Source organism: Phoenix dactylifera, unplaced genomic scaffold (genome assembly GCF_009389715.1).
Source record: "Phoenix dactylifera cultivar Barhee BC4 unplaced genomic scaffold, palm_55x_up_171113_PBpolish2nd_filt_p 001398F, whole genome shotgun sequence".
NCBI classification, from domain to species: Eukaryota; Viridiplantae; Streptophyta; class Magnoliopsida; order Arecales; family Arecaceae; genus Phoenix; species Phoenix dactylifera.
In genome coordinates, this window is record NW_024068720.1 from 22,717 (window position 1) to 41,672 (window position 18,956).

General features: G+C 37.9%; 2 protein-coding genes across 25 annotated transcripts; one reads left to right on the forward strand and one right to left on the reverse strand.

Moving 5' to 3' along the window:
* Positions 1-213: 213 nt before the first annotated feature.
* LOC103703881 (putative HVA22-like protein g) lies at positions 214-7,600 on the reverse strand. 24 transcript variants are annotated; one of them, XM_039122216.1, is made up of 9 exons: positions 7,346-7,595; positions 7,097-7,188; positions 6,941-6,976; positions 6,781-6,850; positions 6,535-6,633; positions 6,373-6,429; positions 6,203-6,266; positions 5,904-6,122; positions 236-1,228 (listed from the first exon to the last, which is right to left on the reverse strand). In XM_039122216.1, exons 4-9 carry the CDS (start codon positions 6,810-6,812, stop codon positions 857-859), a joined length of 843 nt encoding a protein of 280 aa, XP_038978144.1. In that variant the 5' UTR covers positions 6,813-6,850; positions 6,941-6,976; positions 7,097-7,188; positions 7,346-7,595; the 3' UTR covers positions 236-856. The 24 variants fall into 24 exon arrangements, with proteins under 24 accessions (XP_038978142.1, XP_026659141.2, XP_026659139.2 ...); XM_008786911.4 differs by having other exon boundaries at positions 6,781-6,859; XM_039122214.1 differs by having other exon boundaries at positions 214-1,018; positions 1,067-1,207; positions 6,373-6,633; ... (1 more) ...; positions 6,941-7,188; positions 7,346-7,600.
* A 2,605-nt stretch (positions 7,601-10,205) lies between these two features.
* On the forward strand, positions 10,206-17,253 carry LOC120108567. The gene is made up of 3 exons (XM_039122204.1): positions 10,206-10,382; positions 13,179-14,081; positions 16,810-17,253. The coding sequence occupies exons 2-3, from the start codon at positions 13,222-13,224 to the stop codon at positions 16,982-16,984; spliced, it is 1,035 nt and encodes a 344-aa protein (XP_038978132.1). The 5' UTR covers positions 10,206-10,382; positions 13,179-13,221; the 3' UTR covers positions 16,985-17,253.
* Positions 17,254-18,956: the final 1,703 nt, after the last annotated feature.

Sequence of the window (18,956 nt, forward strand, 5' to 3'; positions counted from 1 at the left end):
ACCTACATGGGGGACGGAGGGAAGACAATGGATCTGGGCAGAAGATCAGTAATTATGATAAGACGGTCGTATATTTTCCTAGCTTGCTTCAGAGGTTCCCCAGGACCATCAAGTAAAACTAAAGAATCAGGTATTTTGATATTTACAATGAATGACACAGTATAATAATGAACCAAAGCTGAAGCCATGAAAAAGATGCCAAGCCAGTAGAAAATTAGAAATGGATGCCAACTGCTGTAAAACATAATCAAGATATTGCATCCTCCAGCCATTACATTCCAACGGGTCCAACTGCTTAACTAAAAAGGCAATGGTAGCCTAGCCGTCCAGCGGTAATAATGGCAATGGTGGTAATACCAAAGGAAATGATAGATGCCACCCCTGATTGTCATTACTAAACTTCTAAGCATCCGATACCAAATACAATTAAAAAGGCAGGCAAAATGACTCTGCAACAGAGCATGGAATCATGATTATGCCCCAGCCCCGAAAGGATTGGGAATTCAATCATGTGCATGCAGTGATCTTGTTTCATTTTTGTATCCATTCATCACAAACGGAGTGAATCCTCTTCCATGAACTAAGCTTCGCCTCCATCTCTGGTCCCCTGCTGCCATATCCAGATGCAGTTTATTAAGAACTAATCAGCCACTTGCATAGATATCATCAAGGCCCCCTAAACTCATCAACTAGATGCTTGTCTACACATGCATCTCCACCTTGTTCTAGGTTATTTACATATGTGTTGATGGATGGATTCAAAAGAATGCACTCAAATCAATCGCCCCACATTTCCACTCTACCAACGAACAAGCAATGCTCGAGGAAATATTGAGAGAGCAGGCAAGAGATGCTACTAACGAATTGAGGGACCAGCAGCAGCAGCTCTTTTTCTCAACCTGCCACGGGTCATGCGGATTGCCTCTTCCATGGGAGTCTCTTGTGAGGGAGGATTTGTGTCTTCTTTGGATGCAGCATTGGCCACTTCTACCTGCATTGCTTCTCCATCACCTGCTGGAGTAGGAAGAGCGGTGACTTCAGAACTAGGCAAGCTGGTAAGTGCTGGTGAGGCTGGCGGCTGGGCAACCAGAGGGGCTGGTTCTTGCAACTGCCTCTTAGTGGGGTTGGATGGTGCACATGTTTGCTGTTGATGCTCTTGTGAGACTGTTTGTTGGCGAGCAGCCGTCGTAGATGCCATTCGGCGGATCTGCCGAGGCTGCTGGCATTGCTTAGTGCCAATATAACAACTCATCAATAAAATTGAGTGTAGTCAAAAAGCTGGTGCTATATTTGAAACAAGTATGAAACTCGAAAACAAATGTTATCAAGAGTCTAGAATCTAACATTTGGAACTTCAATAATTCAAGATCCTGCCACGACATAAACCTCAATATATGCTAGCAATTTATTTAGTTTATATAGATAGAAACAATGATGACATTTAATCCTTTACAGCTTTTATAGATTTTCCTACCTCAAAAACTGCCCTTCTGATACCATCTGAAACTTGAAAATGAAACAGAGCATTACATACAAATTCCCAGGAGAGATAACTTTGTCACGTTTAAGAAATCCATGGGCAAACCAACAACTATCTCAAAGTCAAAACCAACAGCTATCTTCCTTTTACAAGCAGACGCCCTAGTCTTAGGAATCATGCAAGTATCTCCTCTTACAAACAATGCACGCAGAATAAACAGTTACCCAAAGAAGTAGAGCTTCTTCACACTCAATGAACAAGCATTCAGGGTAGGATTAAATATAACAATGCATCAGAAAAGTTAACTATAGATGATGCACAGTTATACTCAACATTTATGTAGAAAGCATCAAAGATTGGGCATTTTATCCTCAAATGAGTACATATTTTTTGTAGATCTTTATGTTCAAGTCGTATTTTATGGTACAAGAAGTTCTAATCTCTAAGATCATTTGGAAGTTCTAGAGTTTTTTGATATGTATAAATTTAAACCTAGGTTTTATTTTGTGTAATTCCGTTCACATAATAAAATTTGCAGTCATTGAAGTGGTTATTTTGCATCTGTACAAATGCGAAATACCAAAGAACTGTAGGAGGTTTTAGAATACTTCATTTAAAACAACAAAGTAGCTGAGGCAGACAGGCTGTCCACATTGGTCCCTGAGTTCCCAAGCACCAAGATATACTGCCTAGATATAATATATGTTTATTCTTTAGTTTAGGCCAAAGTAATAGATGTAATATAGCATGTAGGTTGGCTCCTGTGTTAACTAAATCAAAGCAAAAAGAGTTGAACTTTCACAGGTTGATTGCGTCACTGGGAAGACGCACAAGTTCCAGAGCTATTTTCCTTAACAGCTTTGCAAGCTAGAGAATATGCAGCTGGCAGAAATTGTACCTCTAATATAGATATCCTAAAAAAATAAACAAGAAAATAATGATTTCAGTTTTCTCAAATTTCCAATTACTAAAAGAGATCACATAAAAAAAGTTGAACCATTAAATGGCAAAAGATCATAGACATCCGTCAGGGCAAAAGGGAACACAAAATGTGACAGTAAAACCTGAATAAGTAACGTGCATGATTACATTTTTTCCAAGATCAGATCTTTATCAAAAACTCAACCCATCTTTCTTGATAAAGAAACCCTAGGTTTCTTTTGAACTTGCAATATCATTTTCCCCTGGGAAGAGCTCAACTTTCTTTCCATATTTATGCCAATCTCCCTTCCCATGAACAACTAAGATTCTTCCGAACCACCAAAGCAAATCTCTAACATGAAATATGGATCCTACGCAAACCTTTTGAACTGATTAAACAAGAAACAGAACAAGGTAAGGATCTCCCTACAGTACACACACACACACAGAGAGAGAGAGAGAGAGAGAGAGAGAGAGAGAGAGAGAGCTGACCGAAGATCTTGATGGGAGATTCAAGTCCTGGTAGATTAGGCTGGCTAAGAAAGATATCCCATGACACAACGCAGAGCTGCTGGATCTCTGCCTTGGGTAGCTGGACCTGCTGGCCTGGCCTTGCCGATCGCACCTCCACCAGGCAGTTTATGATATCGTCGAGGAACGCTAGATCCATCCCTCTGCCCAAACCCTACAAACAAACAACCTTCTTCTCTTCTAAAAACAACCCTCGCTTCAATCTTCATCTCGTCTACTTGTTGAAAGGGATAAATAAAATAAGAAAAGAATGAGAGAGAGAGAGAGAGAGAGGAGGAGGAGGAGGAGAAGGTATGCGTAATGTATGACAGTGGGTCAACAACTCCAATGCTGCAGCGTCACTGATATACATTGTGTTTTTTCACGACATGGAAGTTGGCTCAATGCCTTTCCCGTGGCAAGATCTTTGCTTTGGAAATGTTGTGTTGTGATAGATATAATATAACAAATATTACATCTAGTAACCAAGTTTCAAACTAAAACCACCACCATTAAATTTGCAAGCTGGATTTTAAATTTATAGTTTCCGTCAAGGTGTAAACAGAGTCAAAAGGACAAATAGTAAAATAAGTCTAAATGCAAGCGCATGCATCCCTCTAATGGTCCTGCTATTTCTGTTCCAATCATTTCATTTTTTAACAAGGGTAACATGATTATCACAATTTATGTCCTATTATAACGATAAGGTGCCAAGTATCTTCAAAGGTAGTTTGAAATAAAGAATCTTCATTATCTTTGGTATTTCCTGAAGCTTGATGCGTAGTATATATACAGACACATAAATGTCTGTTTATTACTACTATCATCTCTTATGCTCAATTTATAGGCACTAAAATTGCTTCAACACCCGTTAAGATTCGTTTGAAGAATGGATGATGGTGACCCTTTTCTTGATCCTTCTTGATAATGTCATCTCATTGGAAGACCACTTGATGACATTGTCTATGCATTCCTATGGCCGACAAGTTCATTACAACGCCATCTCATGTAGCCTAAATAGCATTCTTAGCTATCTTTATTCATGCCATCACCACCTTGGCCCTCAATTTCTCATCCTTTTCTCTGCTCCAACTTTGCACTTAGATGTTGATTGCGCTAGTGAAGCCATGTGTCCTGGATCTATCACTAACTATGTTATTTATTTTAAAGACAGAGAAAGAAGCAAGTCATCATTTCTCATTTGTTTGTTAAAGCTGAGTATGGCACCATTGTTCGTATCTCTGTTGAGGAGGCCTAGCTTCAATGCCTAATTTACTAAAACAAGGGGCATCTTCAAACACGACTAGCAGCCTTAGTTGTGATAATTAAAATATTGCTCAATTTTCAATGATTTGATACTCCATATTGTACCAAGCATATTAGATTAATTATCATTTCATACCATGTCGCTGAGACGACACCCCTTACTACATAGTTTCTTTACAAATCAGCTTTCTAACTTCATGAAGTCACACACTAGTCCACATTTTTTCCACGATAAACTGCATACAATCCACAATGAGTTTCAAATACAAACTAATCTTTGTATATTGCCAGCATGCTGAACACTTTGGATTTAAGACATGTTTATATATTTTTGGATCATTGTCACTAGAGCAAGGATCGGGTCATTGCCATTGGAGCAAGGAATTGAGAGAGAAAGAGAGAGAGAGGAGGAGGAGGAATAAAGGAGGTGCTTACTATAATAGAATAACATGCATGGCTTTTGTTACAACTATACTAAAAAAAACTCTAATTATTGTGTAATGCATATGCATCACCACAACGGACAATCATAGAAATTTTCAAATCAAAGACATCAGACTTGCTAATCGTTAGATATTTAATTTAAAAAATAAATATGTACTTTTACTTTCCTATAAAGTTTAATCTTTCTGGTTCTTAACTAATTCATATTTTTATTACTTTAACATTATCTGTTTAATTTTTGGGATGACTAGAATGAGTTCATCATATACCAGCTGCTATGCTGATCAGCATATACGGTAGCATATGGCAGTAATATAAACCATTGGTTCCATCAAAAAACCATTCAACCCCACAAATAAACATATAGATGGGTTCCTCCACATAGGTGATGATATGCGACACAATGCTTGTAGAAACACAGTAGAGCATGCTCCTAAGACTGGTGAGACCACCTAGGCCCCAACAACATGCATGGCAATATTCCACAAGAAGGATTGTACATGACCAATCAAAGCATCAATGTGGGGCTATTGTTAAGGGGTGACTCGCCCAATCATTTCACTTAATAAGGTAGTCCACTGGGAAACATTATTAATCCTTCCAATGTATCCACAAATTTAAACATCTGGTTCCTAACACCAGATCAGGATAATGCTTCTTGTTTTTGCTTAATTTTTAAATGGAGGAAAGTTTCTCCTAGGTTATGTTGCATATCATGACAATCCTTAGTACTTCAATAAGCTTGATCACAGCAAATTCTAAATTGATATAAAAACAAGGGCATTGATATGGCATGCCAAATACTACATTGCTAGGAGAATAGGATACAGGTTTCCTTGCAATCTCTACTTGCAATAGGTGGAAAAAAAAGAAAAGTATTTTAGTAACCTTACAATCTCTACTTGACAAAGGAAAAAGCTTTAGTACACTGGGAGAACATTCTTCATGATTGGTGTTATTAGCTTATAGTGGTCTGCTGGAGATAAACACACAATCAATATATTGCAAATTAAAAGAAGGTTCTACTACTGGACCCATCGATTCTTTTCACTTTAACCCAGAATGTATAGAAGAATCATAGTGAATGACCACAATTTTGTCATATCAGATAAATGTGCCTTCTTAAGCAAATGAAAAGCAAGCAAATGCTAGAGGCAGTGCAAAAAGCTATATTTCTAGATTGTCAAGTAGATTGAGTGGTCGGGTAAAATTTCATTATAATTAGAAGAAAAGAAAAACAAAGAGAACACAGTAAGACCTATTTACTCTTCTCAATAAGCACCTGGACAGGGTGTGATCTCGATGACTGCGAGGGTGACTGCGAAGCAATGTACTGTAAGACTTCAAAAAGCCTTGTCTGGCCATAGCTTGCAGTCTTTTGCCAATAAAGGGCAACAATATCCCCAGCTCTCGTTCTCAGCTCAAGTAAGTTACGATCTATTTCATTCTCATGCTTTGCAACATATGGCCGAAAGAAAGTTTCATAGACATATGTGGTTCCCTGCCATAAATTCACTAATTAAAAAAATTATAACTATAGATGAGATAACATGCCATAGCCCGAGAGGGCATAGATTTCACCTTTGTTTTTGGGTACCAAAGATATACAAAGGATGCCAGCTTTGCCTCGTTGTACATTGGTACCCTTCAAGAAAGTAGATAAGATCCCAAGTTGTAACAAGAAAAGCTGAATAAAAGTAAAGAAAGCAAGGCTGTGGAGCCCAAATTTCCAAACCACTGAGCTACCTTACCATGAAATAAAAGATTCTCCAACCCTCTCAAAGACGGTCAGTGCAGCAACTAAAATCCTAGAAAAATGAATTAAAATCGAAAGGTCTCCTTTTAGTCCCACAAGTGACCAGAAGATAGGATTGAAAATAAAATCTTTCCACCGACAAGCAACAAGAACGTACCAATACTGACACCAGAATATCAGCTGTTCAACCTCTGGCTTGTTCAACTCCACAGCTTTGAAGCATTCATAGGCCGGATAAGCATAGCCAAGGACCAATCTGCAGACAGAAACGCTCGAGTTCTCATCCAAATTCACTTTTTTGAAAAAAGATTTCTGAAGACAAGAAACATGAAACGAAGATCTACTCGAATGTAATGAAGCAGCTAAAAAACCAAAAAAACTAATCCATGTCAGAATTACTAACACCAAGGCTCTTGTAACAAAACTTCCCATCATCTTGATCCACCAAATATGTAGAAAGTTACGGCCGCTTCCTGAGCCCCCTTCAGCAACACCAAGCACTAGAAGTCAAGGAAAATGAAAACAGACGGCATTATTATATAAACAAGAAAAGATTACTGTACCGTGATTCCCGGATCATTGGAAGTGTGCGCGCGCGTCTGCAGCAGAAAATTAACTAAAAAGCTTATTGGAGAGCGGAGTGTAACAAAACTAGGGGCAAGGAAAACACAGAAAAAAAAGAACGCCGTGCAGGAAAACCCTGGATTTAAAGATCTGACTGAAATCAACTCCGCATATCTCCGCATTGCAGAATATGAGCCAAAATCCCACCGATTTCCATCGCAAGAAACAAAAGAGAAAACCCTTAAAACTGATCAAGAAAACAAATCAAGCATCAGTACAGAAGCCGCAAAAGAACCCTTATTCGGTGCAAAAATCCGAGAAGAAGCGCAAGACATGCTGATTTAAGGCGACGAAGCCGACATCGGAAGAGAAGAGGAAAGAGGGTAAAGAGTAAAGACCGATACCTTTCCGAGATTGGCCGCAAGAGGGAAAGAGGGAGACAAAATCCTTCCACCGAGACGATAACGATAAAAGAAGCGACAGAGAGAGAAAGGAAAAGGGAGTAGATATCGCCAAGTCTTCAAGGGTACGAAATACGGCGAGCGAGAGCTCTTTTTACCGTGTAGCTGCTCTTCTTTTAAAGCCAGAGAACGGCGAGGGAGAGAAAGACCGTCGCCTCGCCCCCACCCGGCCGTCTCGATTTGAACTGGTTCTTGGTTCTCCCTCACCGGGGCGTATCGTATCTCTATCCTACGTGGATGGCTACGTCGGTGCTTACAGGTGAGCGAGTGGATAGACGACGGACGGCCGGAGGTACGGAATCTGTTTTGGGCATTGGATACTGGCCGTTTGATTGATGGATCACGGATCGGAGGTCCCGAGGGCTTTTTCCCGTGCAGGTGGACCCAAAGTGACGTTCGCGATAACGTTGCTGTCGCTGCGCAAAGGACGCTCCCCGAACTGTTGTGGTATGAGTTTACCGTTGCATTCCGTTTGACGACCGCCAGCCGTTGTCACGAAAAAAACTATAAACAATCACAAAACTATTTCACTTATCACCTAACCAAACAAATTATTTTGCATGTAAGATGCTAGTGCGGATACCAGTGCCAGATCATCCGTCACTCAAATCTACATTCGCCGCAGAAGAATGTTCCAGCCAGTTTGATTTTATTCAGTAAGTGATTTTATGTTATTTGGACTTATTAGAGTATTTTGTTATTTGCCAGTCGTTAGAGCTTATTTTGATATTTCGTTATTTTGAGAGTCTTCTGTGAGACTTTTTTTTTTTTTTTTTTTCAGAAGCTTATTTGCATATTGCCATTTTGAGGTCTTTATAAAATTGTTTGCACCTAAATACTTAATAGCAAGATGCACATAAGCAATATCATCGATTTATACGTGTAACTGTCATTATTGTATTCATGGCAATTATGCATCTATTAATTTATTGCATAGCAAAGATATCTTTAAAATGCTGCATGTAGTATTATTTTTAGAGTTAACATCCTAATTTCAGATTTTAATATTAAAATATTTAGACATGCATTTTTTTGGAAGATTTTTGAGAGAAAAATGAATGTTAAAGATATTTTATTTTAGAAATGATATAAATGAAAATAATGGCTATTATTATATTATAATGGTACATTATAATGAAAAATAACTGAATATAATAAAAAAATAATAGCTATATGCTATCTGCCCCAATGATATAATGAGAGGTGCTCGAAATCATTATAACAACCACTAAAATGATAATAATACTATTATTTAAAATCATGTTGCACCATATTGAAGCCATCATAGAAAGCAGTTGCTATTTGCCACTCTTGCTGATTTTTGATCCAATTATTCCTAATTTTCTCTCACTATAAATCCTTGGTTTCTCTTTCTTTTTTATTTTTTTTTCTTACCAGATAATAGATTATCCATTGCACTACTAGGAACCACCACATCTCCCACAACATCAAAGGAAGTTTCTTGACACTGAATGATCAGAAGGGGATCACATAGTTTTGATGAAAGAATGGACTCAATGCTAGAATTAACTACTGTATAGGAGACTACACTCCATCAAGTAAAGAAAAGCAACACAAGAGGGCCTGCAGCTCTCTCTACTTGCAAGGGGAGTAATTTGTTGTTTGCCATTCTACCTCATCCTCTCTTGCTCTCTCATTCTCTTTCATTCCCTCCTAGGTTGACGCCTCCTCTCTCTCTATCTCTCTCTCTGATATTCCATCTGTCCATCCTTTTCTCTCTCCCCCTTCCAACATAACTCAAAAGCATCCATTGCTTCTTAACCTGTTGCTTTACCCTATATCTTCCTCCTTCCACCAAGGCCCCCTCACCTAACCCCCCAACCCCCACCATATTCAGATCAATCCTCAAGCTTAGTTCTTAAATAGCAAGCATGGCTCGGACTTTAATATCTTAGGTTCTAGGCTGGACTGAGATAGGCTTAGGCTAAGGTTTTTAAGCTATTGACAATATACTTAGGTTAGGCTTGGACCTAGGTCATTGCTCAAGTCCAGTGCTCATTATCTAACTTGATTTTCTGCCCCACACCATCTTAGGAACATGTCTCTCATCTCTCCCATACTAATGCATTCTTTTATAGTAACATTCTTTCTATCCATCATCTAACTAATAACTGAAAATAAATGCACAAACCAAAACTAGAAATATAGTTAAAAAAACTATATTGCTTCATTCTGAAAAAATATATTTTGCTTGGATTAGTTATTCAAATTAATCATTAAATTCATCATCATAAATCATATCATAAAGCAAAAGAACGCTCCACATCTACATGTCATAAGTCATCGATTGCCTATTTGCTTCATACTGCGAGGTTATTTTGGCAATCTTCTTCTTATAGAGTTATATATATAGGAGCCTATCTTAACTTTCTAAAATTGCCAATTTAGCCCGTTCAAACTAAAATAGATAGAAGTCTATTTAGCCACTGCATTTGGTTGCTTTTGACAAAAAGCCTCTTTAGCTCACAATCTGAAAAATCAAACCAAATTGAACTGATTTTTTTAGACTGGTTTTATCCACTTGTAGTATATATTTTATTCAGTTTTGATGTAAATTTTAAAAATTAATTTAAATCGGTTCGATTTCAAAAAAATAAAATTTAAACGGACCGGTTTGAACCGGCGAACACCCCATTATTTGTTGACGCCATAGCGTGTCCCTCGCTCCCTCCGTATCACATGGCGTGTCGCAACTTGAGTAGCATTTTGCGAACCTTTTCTTGGGTTCCAGGTTTGGGCCGCGTAGTGTTACTCTAGCGGGAATCATGTACCCAAACCCGTAATGCCGGCAAGAGCGAGGTATGTAAAGGCTAGCTGAGAGATACGCCCCCCAAACACCTAACACCAAATAAAAAGAAGCGGGGAGGTGGACGGGGAGGGGAAGGGAGAGGGGGCGAGAGGTTTGGGGAAAGAAGGCAACGGAGGATCAACGCTTTCGTCACGAAGAAATTACTTCAAGGTACTTTCCCCGATTGGATTGCCTTTAATCTCTTTCGCCCAATTGCTTCTCCGTTCTTCCTACTGGGAATCGGAATCTAATTGGGTCACCGCTAGGGTTAGGATTAGGGGTTTTGAATAGTTTTGGCCAGTCCATGCCGTTTACTGTGTTTCTCCGAACGTCGAATTATTATTGCGGAGTCGGTAGATTTTTATGTGCTGAATCCTCTAAAAGTACAGTCTTTTTTTTTTTTTTACCTGCTAGAGTTTCTTCAATTATTTGCCTCAATATTCTCGCTGCTGTTTATTTTGTGGCATGGTTAGCTGCTATTTTGATCGTTAATGCATTATGTTGGGATATTAAACGGAGTATCATTTTCTTTTACCATTGTTGATACCATTGAGATCAAATGTTAGATATTTGGCTGGTTGATATTGAACCATATAATTTCTTTTTTGAACCTAGCCATAGCAGAGCCAAGTTGTTTTGTGTGAACAAAAAGAAAGAATGAATTAAAATGGACGAATAGAACTGAAACACATCCTCCTGTTGTTTGCTGGTGTTATTACTAGTTAATTTGGTTCTTTACATGTGGAAATATATTCACTCGACTGTTTTGTTGAAAGAAAGAAGCAGAAAAAGAACCTGTTAGCGTTCCTATAAGGTAGCCATAAGCTTTATGCACCTAGCACTTATATAACTTTTTGTATCAGCTTGAGTTTTGAAGCCGATATCTCACTGTCCGACATGTTGTTAGGTTTATATTGGAAAAGCTTGGGGTGAAAGTTGCTATTACTAGAGTGGTTACCTCATGGAATCAGAGCAAGACCAAGAGCCTTTAAAGCCTATCTTGTGCTGGCCGGCCTAGGTGACCAGCTAATAAAGGTTACCATATAGCCAGTTGAAAAGAGAGATCCGCCATACAGTAGGTTGCTTGATACAATTGGAATGCAAAATTGCATAAATTGAGAAATCTAGGGTTATGCTAAGGCTTTTTGAAGGCTGCATCTGGCCCAACCATGGGTTATATGAGTTCGGGCTTTAAGCCTGCTAGACTTGGACCTAACATTTCAGTTCAGAAATTTATTTCAGGCAAAATTTGTGCAACCTTTGGTCTTTTTCAAGTTTGGTTTAGTTGAGATATGATCAGCATGCATACGATCATGCATGCTAAAAATGTTGAATCATAAAAGTCATCATAGCCAACCACTGCATATATGAAGGTCAGCCAATATAGGTTCAAAGTCTACTTACCCATAAAACCCTTGTTAAATTTCTTAATCTCTGCAGCCATAATCTTGGTGCTATTAAAGTGAGTCAAAGTCCAGGCCCACTCTCTGCATTTATCATTAATCTTGGCCAAATATCTCTTCCTCCTAGATCTTTCTTCTTTTACGAAGACCTAGAAGATGGAGACTAAAGTAGGGGTTTTGCTTCCAAATTGTCAACATATGAGATAGTTCCTCATATCAGTCTAACCAATTAATGTCAATTTGGAGTAACAATCAAGCCAAAGGGAGCTAAAAAGCAAGAGTGCAAGAAGGTAGTAGGATTTCTCACAATTTAGTCCTCAAGGGAGTTTATGCCTAAAGGAGTCAGGACTTTGGTGGTAACTTTCATCTTGAGGTTGCAAATTGGATGGATCGAGCAGCATAATTCACCCTTTTGACTGAGAGAAACTTATTTTGATCCATACCTGTGGTGGGCGAAGTCCTTAAATTGGTCCGAAGCTAATCATGGGCTTCCTGCTACAAAAGGAAACCTTAGAAATGATTTGTTAGTTAAGCGGCTGTATTACTGTAACTGTCAAGTCTCATCCTAACTATTTAAGGCCAGCTTAATAAATCCTTCTCCTCCATTCGTTTCTTTGAAGGGCTACATGCGATGTCACTAAAGGGCTGTTTGATTGCTAATTTCATAAGATCTAGTTAACTGAAAACCTAAAATAAATAAAGTTATTTTTCTCACTTCTGAATGATCACTTTCTTCATAACAGGTTCTAGGATAAGTAACCAGACAATATTTTTATACTTTGTTTATATGAACCATAATGAACCAATTTTTTTGTAAAATGTTTAACTCAGTTTTTTAGTGTAGGCAGTTTTTTTTGCATGGCATCAGATGTTGGAAGGGTGGAGGATGTAGTTTGTTTGGCAAAGTCAGTATGTTGACAAGGTCATTTGCATTAAACGGACTGGTGTTGCACATTTGGAGAAGTTGCTACTTAATTTGGGATAAATATCTTTTAAATGGAAATCCTATTTGTATGGACAACAAAATATCTGAAATTTTGTAGCATCTTCGTTTAAGGGAGAGATAATGTGGATGAATATGGATGAAACTTGAGCAGTCCATATTAGCAGGACTTTGGAAATCAGAAGATTTCATGGTTGCAGATTGACTTCTCCACAGGATAACAAAGCTGCTCTAGTCTATAGACTGACAGGAAACATTCTAAATAGTTTTTCCTGCTCAAAGCAAGCTCCAGAGGTGCATGAATACTTGCTGAGCATTACTTGAGTAGAGTTGTAGATTTTTTCTGGGGATTAAGATCTTAATGTTTAACATTTTTGCATCCAGTTGGCATTCTAATCTAACTCATTAAGCTGTCATTCTGTGCCATATTAATTTTACAATTATGTTGGTGTCTCTACTATTTGTCTGTCGAACACAACTAGCAAGCACAGCACGTTCCTCTTTATCTAGTGTTACTAAAGAATTGTCACTTTTTACTATAAAATATGAAAAGAAATGATAAAAATAGTACAAGATCTCCTCTCGTTTTATTTTGCTATCTAATGTTTTTCTCTTAAACAGAAAACCTTGTATCATCTGCTAGTATCGCACACATAAAGAGGTCATGGAGGACTGTAAGGAAGGTGAGTCATTGAATTTTAAGTCTCACCTCAGTCAAACAAACAATGTCTGTAGGCATGAGTCGGAGTGCCACCAATCTCAAATTGAGGCACTACATGAAAAGCTTATGGAGGTAAAGGCTAGCATTAAATGCTCTGAAGACAAAGCAAAGAGGGAGTTGGAACACCTTTGGCGTAATGGCAAAATAGCTGCCACCTTACTGACTTACCTGAAGTCGAAAGCAAGAATTATGGCTAATCCACATATGGCCCATGCTTCATGTGGGATCAAGCATCGGGAGGGAGTGGGACTGGTTGACAAACATGGCATACCACTATCTGACTGGTCTAAGGATATTGATCTTTCTCCATTTGAAAGTTCAGAGGAGGAAATACTACGGGCAAGCGGCAATGAGTCTGGATCTATTGATGCAAATGATGGAGCGTACCTTGTTGAAATACTAAAGTCAGTGCACACGGTAACAGATGTTATGGAGTCTCTTGTCAAAAAGGTTATTATGGCAGAAAATGAAGCTGCCATCGAAAAAGAGAAAGTTAATCTTGGCATGGAAGAAATTAGAAAGAAGACACTCCAAATTGATAGCATGTCTGCAAAAGTTGAAGAGATGGAAAAATTTGCACTGGGTGCAAATGACATTTTGAATGAAATGCGGCAAAAAGTTGAAGATATGGTGCAGGAAATATCTAGACAACGACAGCGAGCTGCAGAAAATGAACAAGAGCTTTGCCATGTAAAGCAAGATTTTGAGGCATTGAAATCCTATGTTAGCAGTCTCATCAGTGTGAGAGAAACCCTTATTTCCTCAGAAAAACAATTTCAAACAATGGAAAAGCTTTTTGAAAGGTATCATCCTGTTACTTTGCTTAACTGCAAATGCTGTGCTTTTCATTGGAATGAAATCCATATTTTTCTGAGCATATGCTTATTGTTTATTTTCCCCTTATTATGCACTTGTGTTCTTGCTTTATGATGCTTCCTTTTTTTTTTCCTTTTTACATTTTTTCAGATGCAGCATGACTTTCGTACTACCTTTGTAGTGTAGCAGTCTAATTTGGATTTGATAATGGTCTACAATAAATATATAATCTCCTAAATTTGCATGACCTGCATACATAACATTTCAGTTACAAAAGGAGTCCTGCTATCTGCTATTGCATCCTTCATGTTTCTTCTTTTGATTCACCTTCAACTTCAATGTGTCCCCGAAGTTAACTGTTTCGCATGTAAAGCCAGATTTGCTTCTTTGTGTTACTACTTGCTCCTGATTTTGAGATTGTGTTTGAAGTTGATTAAATTTGTACAGAGACCAAGTTAATTTGATTTTTCTATGATCTGAAAATCACTGGGTTCAGTGAAAATGGCATGTTACTTTGTAACAATGTGATTGCATTAATTGCCAAGAAATTGCAAAATAATGCATGCTTATGTAATTTAATTACTCACTATCTAAACATTGAGCCCTCTTTGGTTACCATAGGACGTGTCTTCCAAGAATTAGTAGTTACAGCATTCTTGCTATTCTAGGGTAACAGCAAACCAATGTCTTTTAGCTAGTGCAAGTTAGACTAATTGTTAATTGTACTGGCGTCATGCTGTTTGTTTAACAATCATCTGGTTTTTCATATGACACTCATGTTGTGTTTGTTTATAATAATCGATGTGAGCGTGTCATTTTGTCATTTGAGAAACGTAAAAAAACATGGTGGCTGAAACTTGAGGAAAAGCATTGGAGTTGATGGAATTGCTATTCTGGTATAAAGTCAAATATGTAGAATCTTAAAGGAACTCTCGCACGCTACCATTTGTAAAAACCATGCAGTGAATTCATTGATATTCAAAATGCATTGATTCATAAAATAATGTAAAAATGCTTATGAAAACACTTTTTTTTTTTTGAGAGAGAGATTGGACAGAAGTCCAATCAAAAGCTTATGAGAAACACATTAAACATGCATGTGTTATTTTTGTACATAAGTCTATAGGTCACTGAACTCTTTCTTAAACCCCATGTCATAGTGTAAGTGGATCAGAATTCAAGACTACTGCTGAAAAGGTGAATTGACCATGTGATGCTACTGGTAGGTTCTATTGGATTAGAGAGTATAAGAGCCTATGAGAGAATATAATGTCACCATGATGTCACGTCCAAAAGATTAGCTGAGATGATGGTTGAAGATACATGGCCACAAAAGAAAAGCATGGGCAGGAGGAAGCAATTAACTTGTGTAAGGTTAAGTCACAAAGGTGTCACTTTGCTGACATGGCAACTTTATGGAAGAGTTGACTTAAATGGGAAGGTGGATCCTAGGAAAAGTATAAGCAACAACGTAAAAATCCCCAACATTGCTAATACACAATTGTAGGCTTACGGGGTTGGTGATGCAAGACAGCAATAACATAGGGTAAGCGCTTTTCATAATTAGGTCGGGTTGGGGTTTCAGACTCAAACTGGATAGATCATGTGTTCAGCAAGCCCTAAAACCCAACCCTAGGCCCTTAGATTGGACTCAATCAAACACTTACCTTTTATCATGACCTTTCCCATAATAAATGCTGATCTAACTTCATTTGTTTCATTTTTTACCCAGCAAATAAAATCCAACGGCCTCAATATGTAAGTATGTATGTATATATGTATACATGAGAGAGATAGGGACTACTCTCTAGACACATCCATAACTCATCCTGCCCATCTCTTCAAGTGTCTCATATCTGTCACTCTATCTCCCTCTCTACTACCTTGGGGTGAGCCCCTTCAATCTTCAACATATCCATCAATCTATCCCCTTCTCTACTAGCTTAAGGTGAACCCCTTCGTCTTGTAGAACTATAGGCTCTCTTTGTCACCAGCTAAGCCTTGGACTTCCTCAGAGTCCATTGGCTCTTTTTCTTGAAGCCTGTTGACTTTCTCTTGCTCACAAGCCAAGGATCAAATTTCCTGACAGCACGTCGGCTCTGGGTGGAACCCTGCTTGTTGTCTCTGATCGAGTTTTGCCACTGGCTCTTATAAAGATGAACTGAGTTTCTCAAGCGGTAACTGAGTTTCTCAAGCAGGATGCTATGTTGGAGTATGTTTTCTCCCATTTTCATTAAAAGCCCATTAGCTATCCTTGTCTCCTAGTATGCATTTTCTCTCTTTATTGTGGTTCTACCATTGCTCATCATGCTGACTGAAGTGTCACCAAACCACTGGCTACGCCTACTACAGCTTTATTCAATAGAATGATTTTATGGTGGCAAGAATTTTATGATGATGTAATCTTAAAAAGAGATATAGATATGTAACCCGAAAAGAAATTTAGTCCTTTTGTAAATTTTTATTACAAGTTCTATATACATGAAACATTTGTGCTGGAGCCTAGGGGTGTCCTTTTTTTTTTGATGCATGAGTTTCTTGCCATATCTTTTGAATTTCTGCATAAATTTGATATTCTTGCCATATCTTAATGATGGTCGTCTACAAATATTTGATAAACATCCAGCGAGGTACTAAATTTCTTTATATAAAATTGGGTTTCTGCAGAAAATATCATGTTGATCGTGTTAATCACTTAATTGTGGTCTTTTATAGGTTAATTGCCAAGACTGCTCGCCTTGAGGCAGAGAAAATGCAAAAGGAGGCTGAAGTTCAGAAGCTTATGGAAGAGAATGTCAGGTTAACTGCTATGCTTGATAAGAAGGAAGCACAACTGCTGGCTATGAATGAACAGATGAAGTTCATGGCATTGAACAGTCCTGGCATATAGTTCATGATTTACCATCAGAATTTTCACCTCAGGTTATCCTAAATGGTGATAGCAACATGCTATCTATTTTCATTTTGCAAATTACATATGCTAACAAATCTATTATTGGAAAGGACATATGGATGTTGAGATCACGATGTTTGCTAGAGATGGGGCAATTTGTATCGAGCGGAGAATTGTGCTCTTATAAGACTGTTCATTAGATTATGCATTGTCAACAGTGCCTGCCTATCAATTCATCCTTACTATTTAGACCTTAATTCCCATTATAGATTGGTTGCTTATCGTTTATCTTATGTAGAGATGTGATTTTGTACAGGAAAGCATGAAGGAAGAAGGGATGGGCTGATCAGAAAGATCAGTGGCATGCCTATAAACCACAAACCTTTGATCCTATCTTGTATATGTCCCGTCATGCTGATTTGGACCTCCAATATGTTATAAATCAATCCTACAATATGTCAGTTCATGGTCTCTAATGACAAGAACTTTCTTAGAAAACAAACATGTTGACATTTTGTATGATCCAATAAGTTTCAAGTTCACCACTAACCAGCACAGGCAGGCAGTTCTGCTTGTCTGCCGCAGTGTATGCCTCTAGCTGATCTTGTGCTGAACATGTCACTCTAAGGGCAATTTGCCCTACTTTTCAATAGTCTCTTTCAGGTAGTTTACATCATGTATTTTATTGATTTCTTCATGAAACCAAGTCCACCCTAACCAGAGAGCAGCTCCTTGGTGGCCGAATTCTTCTGCCCATGCCACACTTGCTCCATGATCTTGCATCCTCATTCCACAGCATCCACCCATCAATTTTTTTAATCTATCTCTGCCTCTTTATTTTTTATGGCAGAGACCTCTTCTCTCTTCATTTAAGAAAAATTCATTAATTCAGTAATTATTTCACCACGTAATACAATAAGGAATGCTGATGATCCTGATGATCAATCACCTGAGTGTAGTAAAGATTGAGCTTCACATTTCACACTCACAAAATCACCATTGACCACGATATACAATTTCTAAATTTCAAAAAGCACACAATTAAAAAAAAAATTCCATGTAAAATCACCGCTCGGTGTCTAAATTTCATTGAAAAAAAATCAAGAAAATCAAGTTTTATGAAGGTCTTTTACATAAACATTGAGTGGAAATGGGTGACATGGTAGAGCCTCTCACGCCCATGCACAAAAGAAAAAAAATCCCATGCCAAATTACCATTGACCATGGTCTGCAGCGGCTACTTTTTTTTTTTTTAAAAAAAAAAATAAAGTTTGCATGCATGCACTCATGCACATGCACCAAAAAAAAAATAAAAAGGAAAGCAACATCACCATGGATCATGATCAACAATGTCTAAACAAAAAAGTTTTCTGAATGTCTTTTACTTGAACACAAGTGGAAGTGGATGATGCTAACATATTATCAAGGTGAAAGATATGGTAGGGCATGCAATTTGAGCATCCAAACCATTAAAATTGATCCGGACATCTTTAAACGCATATAAGTAATAACTCAATAACTATAAATTGAATCAGAACACAATATCATACTATTTAAATTATCCGCCATGTATCAACCTGTTGTCTACCTAGTTTCTTGGCAATATACGTGTTCGCCGAAGATGTAGATTTTCATTTGAAAAGGTTTGTTATTGATTTTGTATGGAAGTACTTGGGGCCAATTACTTTTTGAGTACAAAGACACACACACACACACACCAGGACACACTTAAATCTTCATGGTTGATATTAAAACATTTTGTAGCAGTAGGCACTGAACGCATCTCTGAGAAAATTGTTCATATTTGTTGTTCCTGTTGCTTGCATTAGGTTTGATTTTTGATATAGGTGCCTTACATACTTTTACAGGAATGGCTTAACTTTGCGATAACACTATTTTCGTTAAATAGTCCTTTTGCACACGAGATTATTTGCCTCCATAAAGGAGTAAGAATGAAGTGATAAAACTC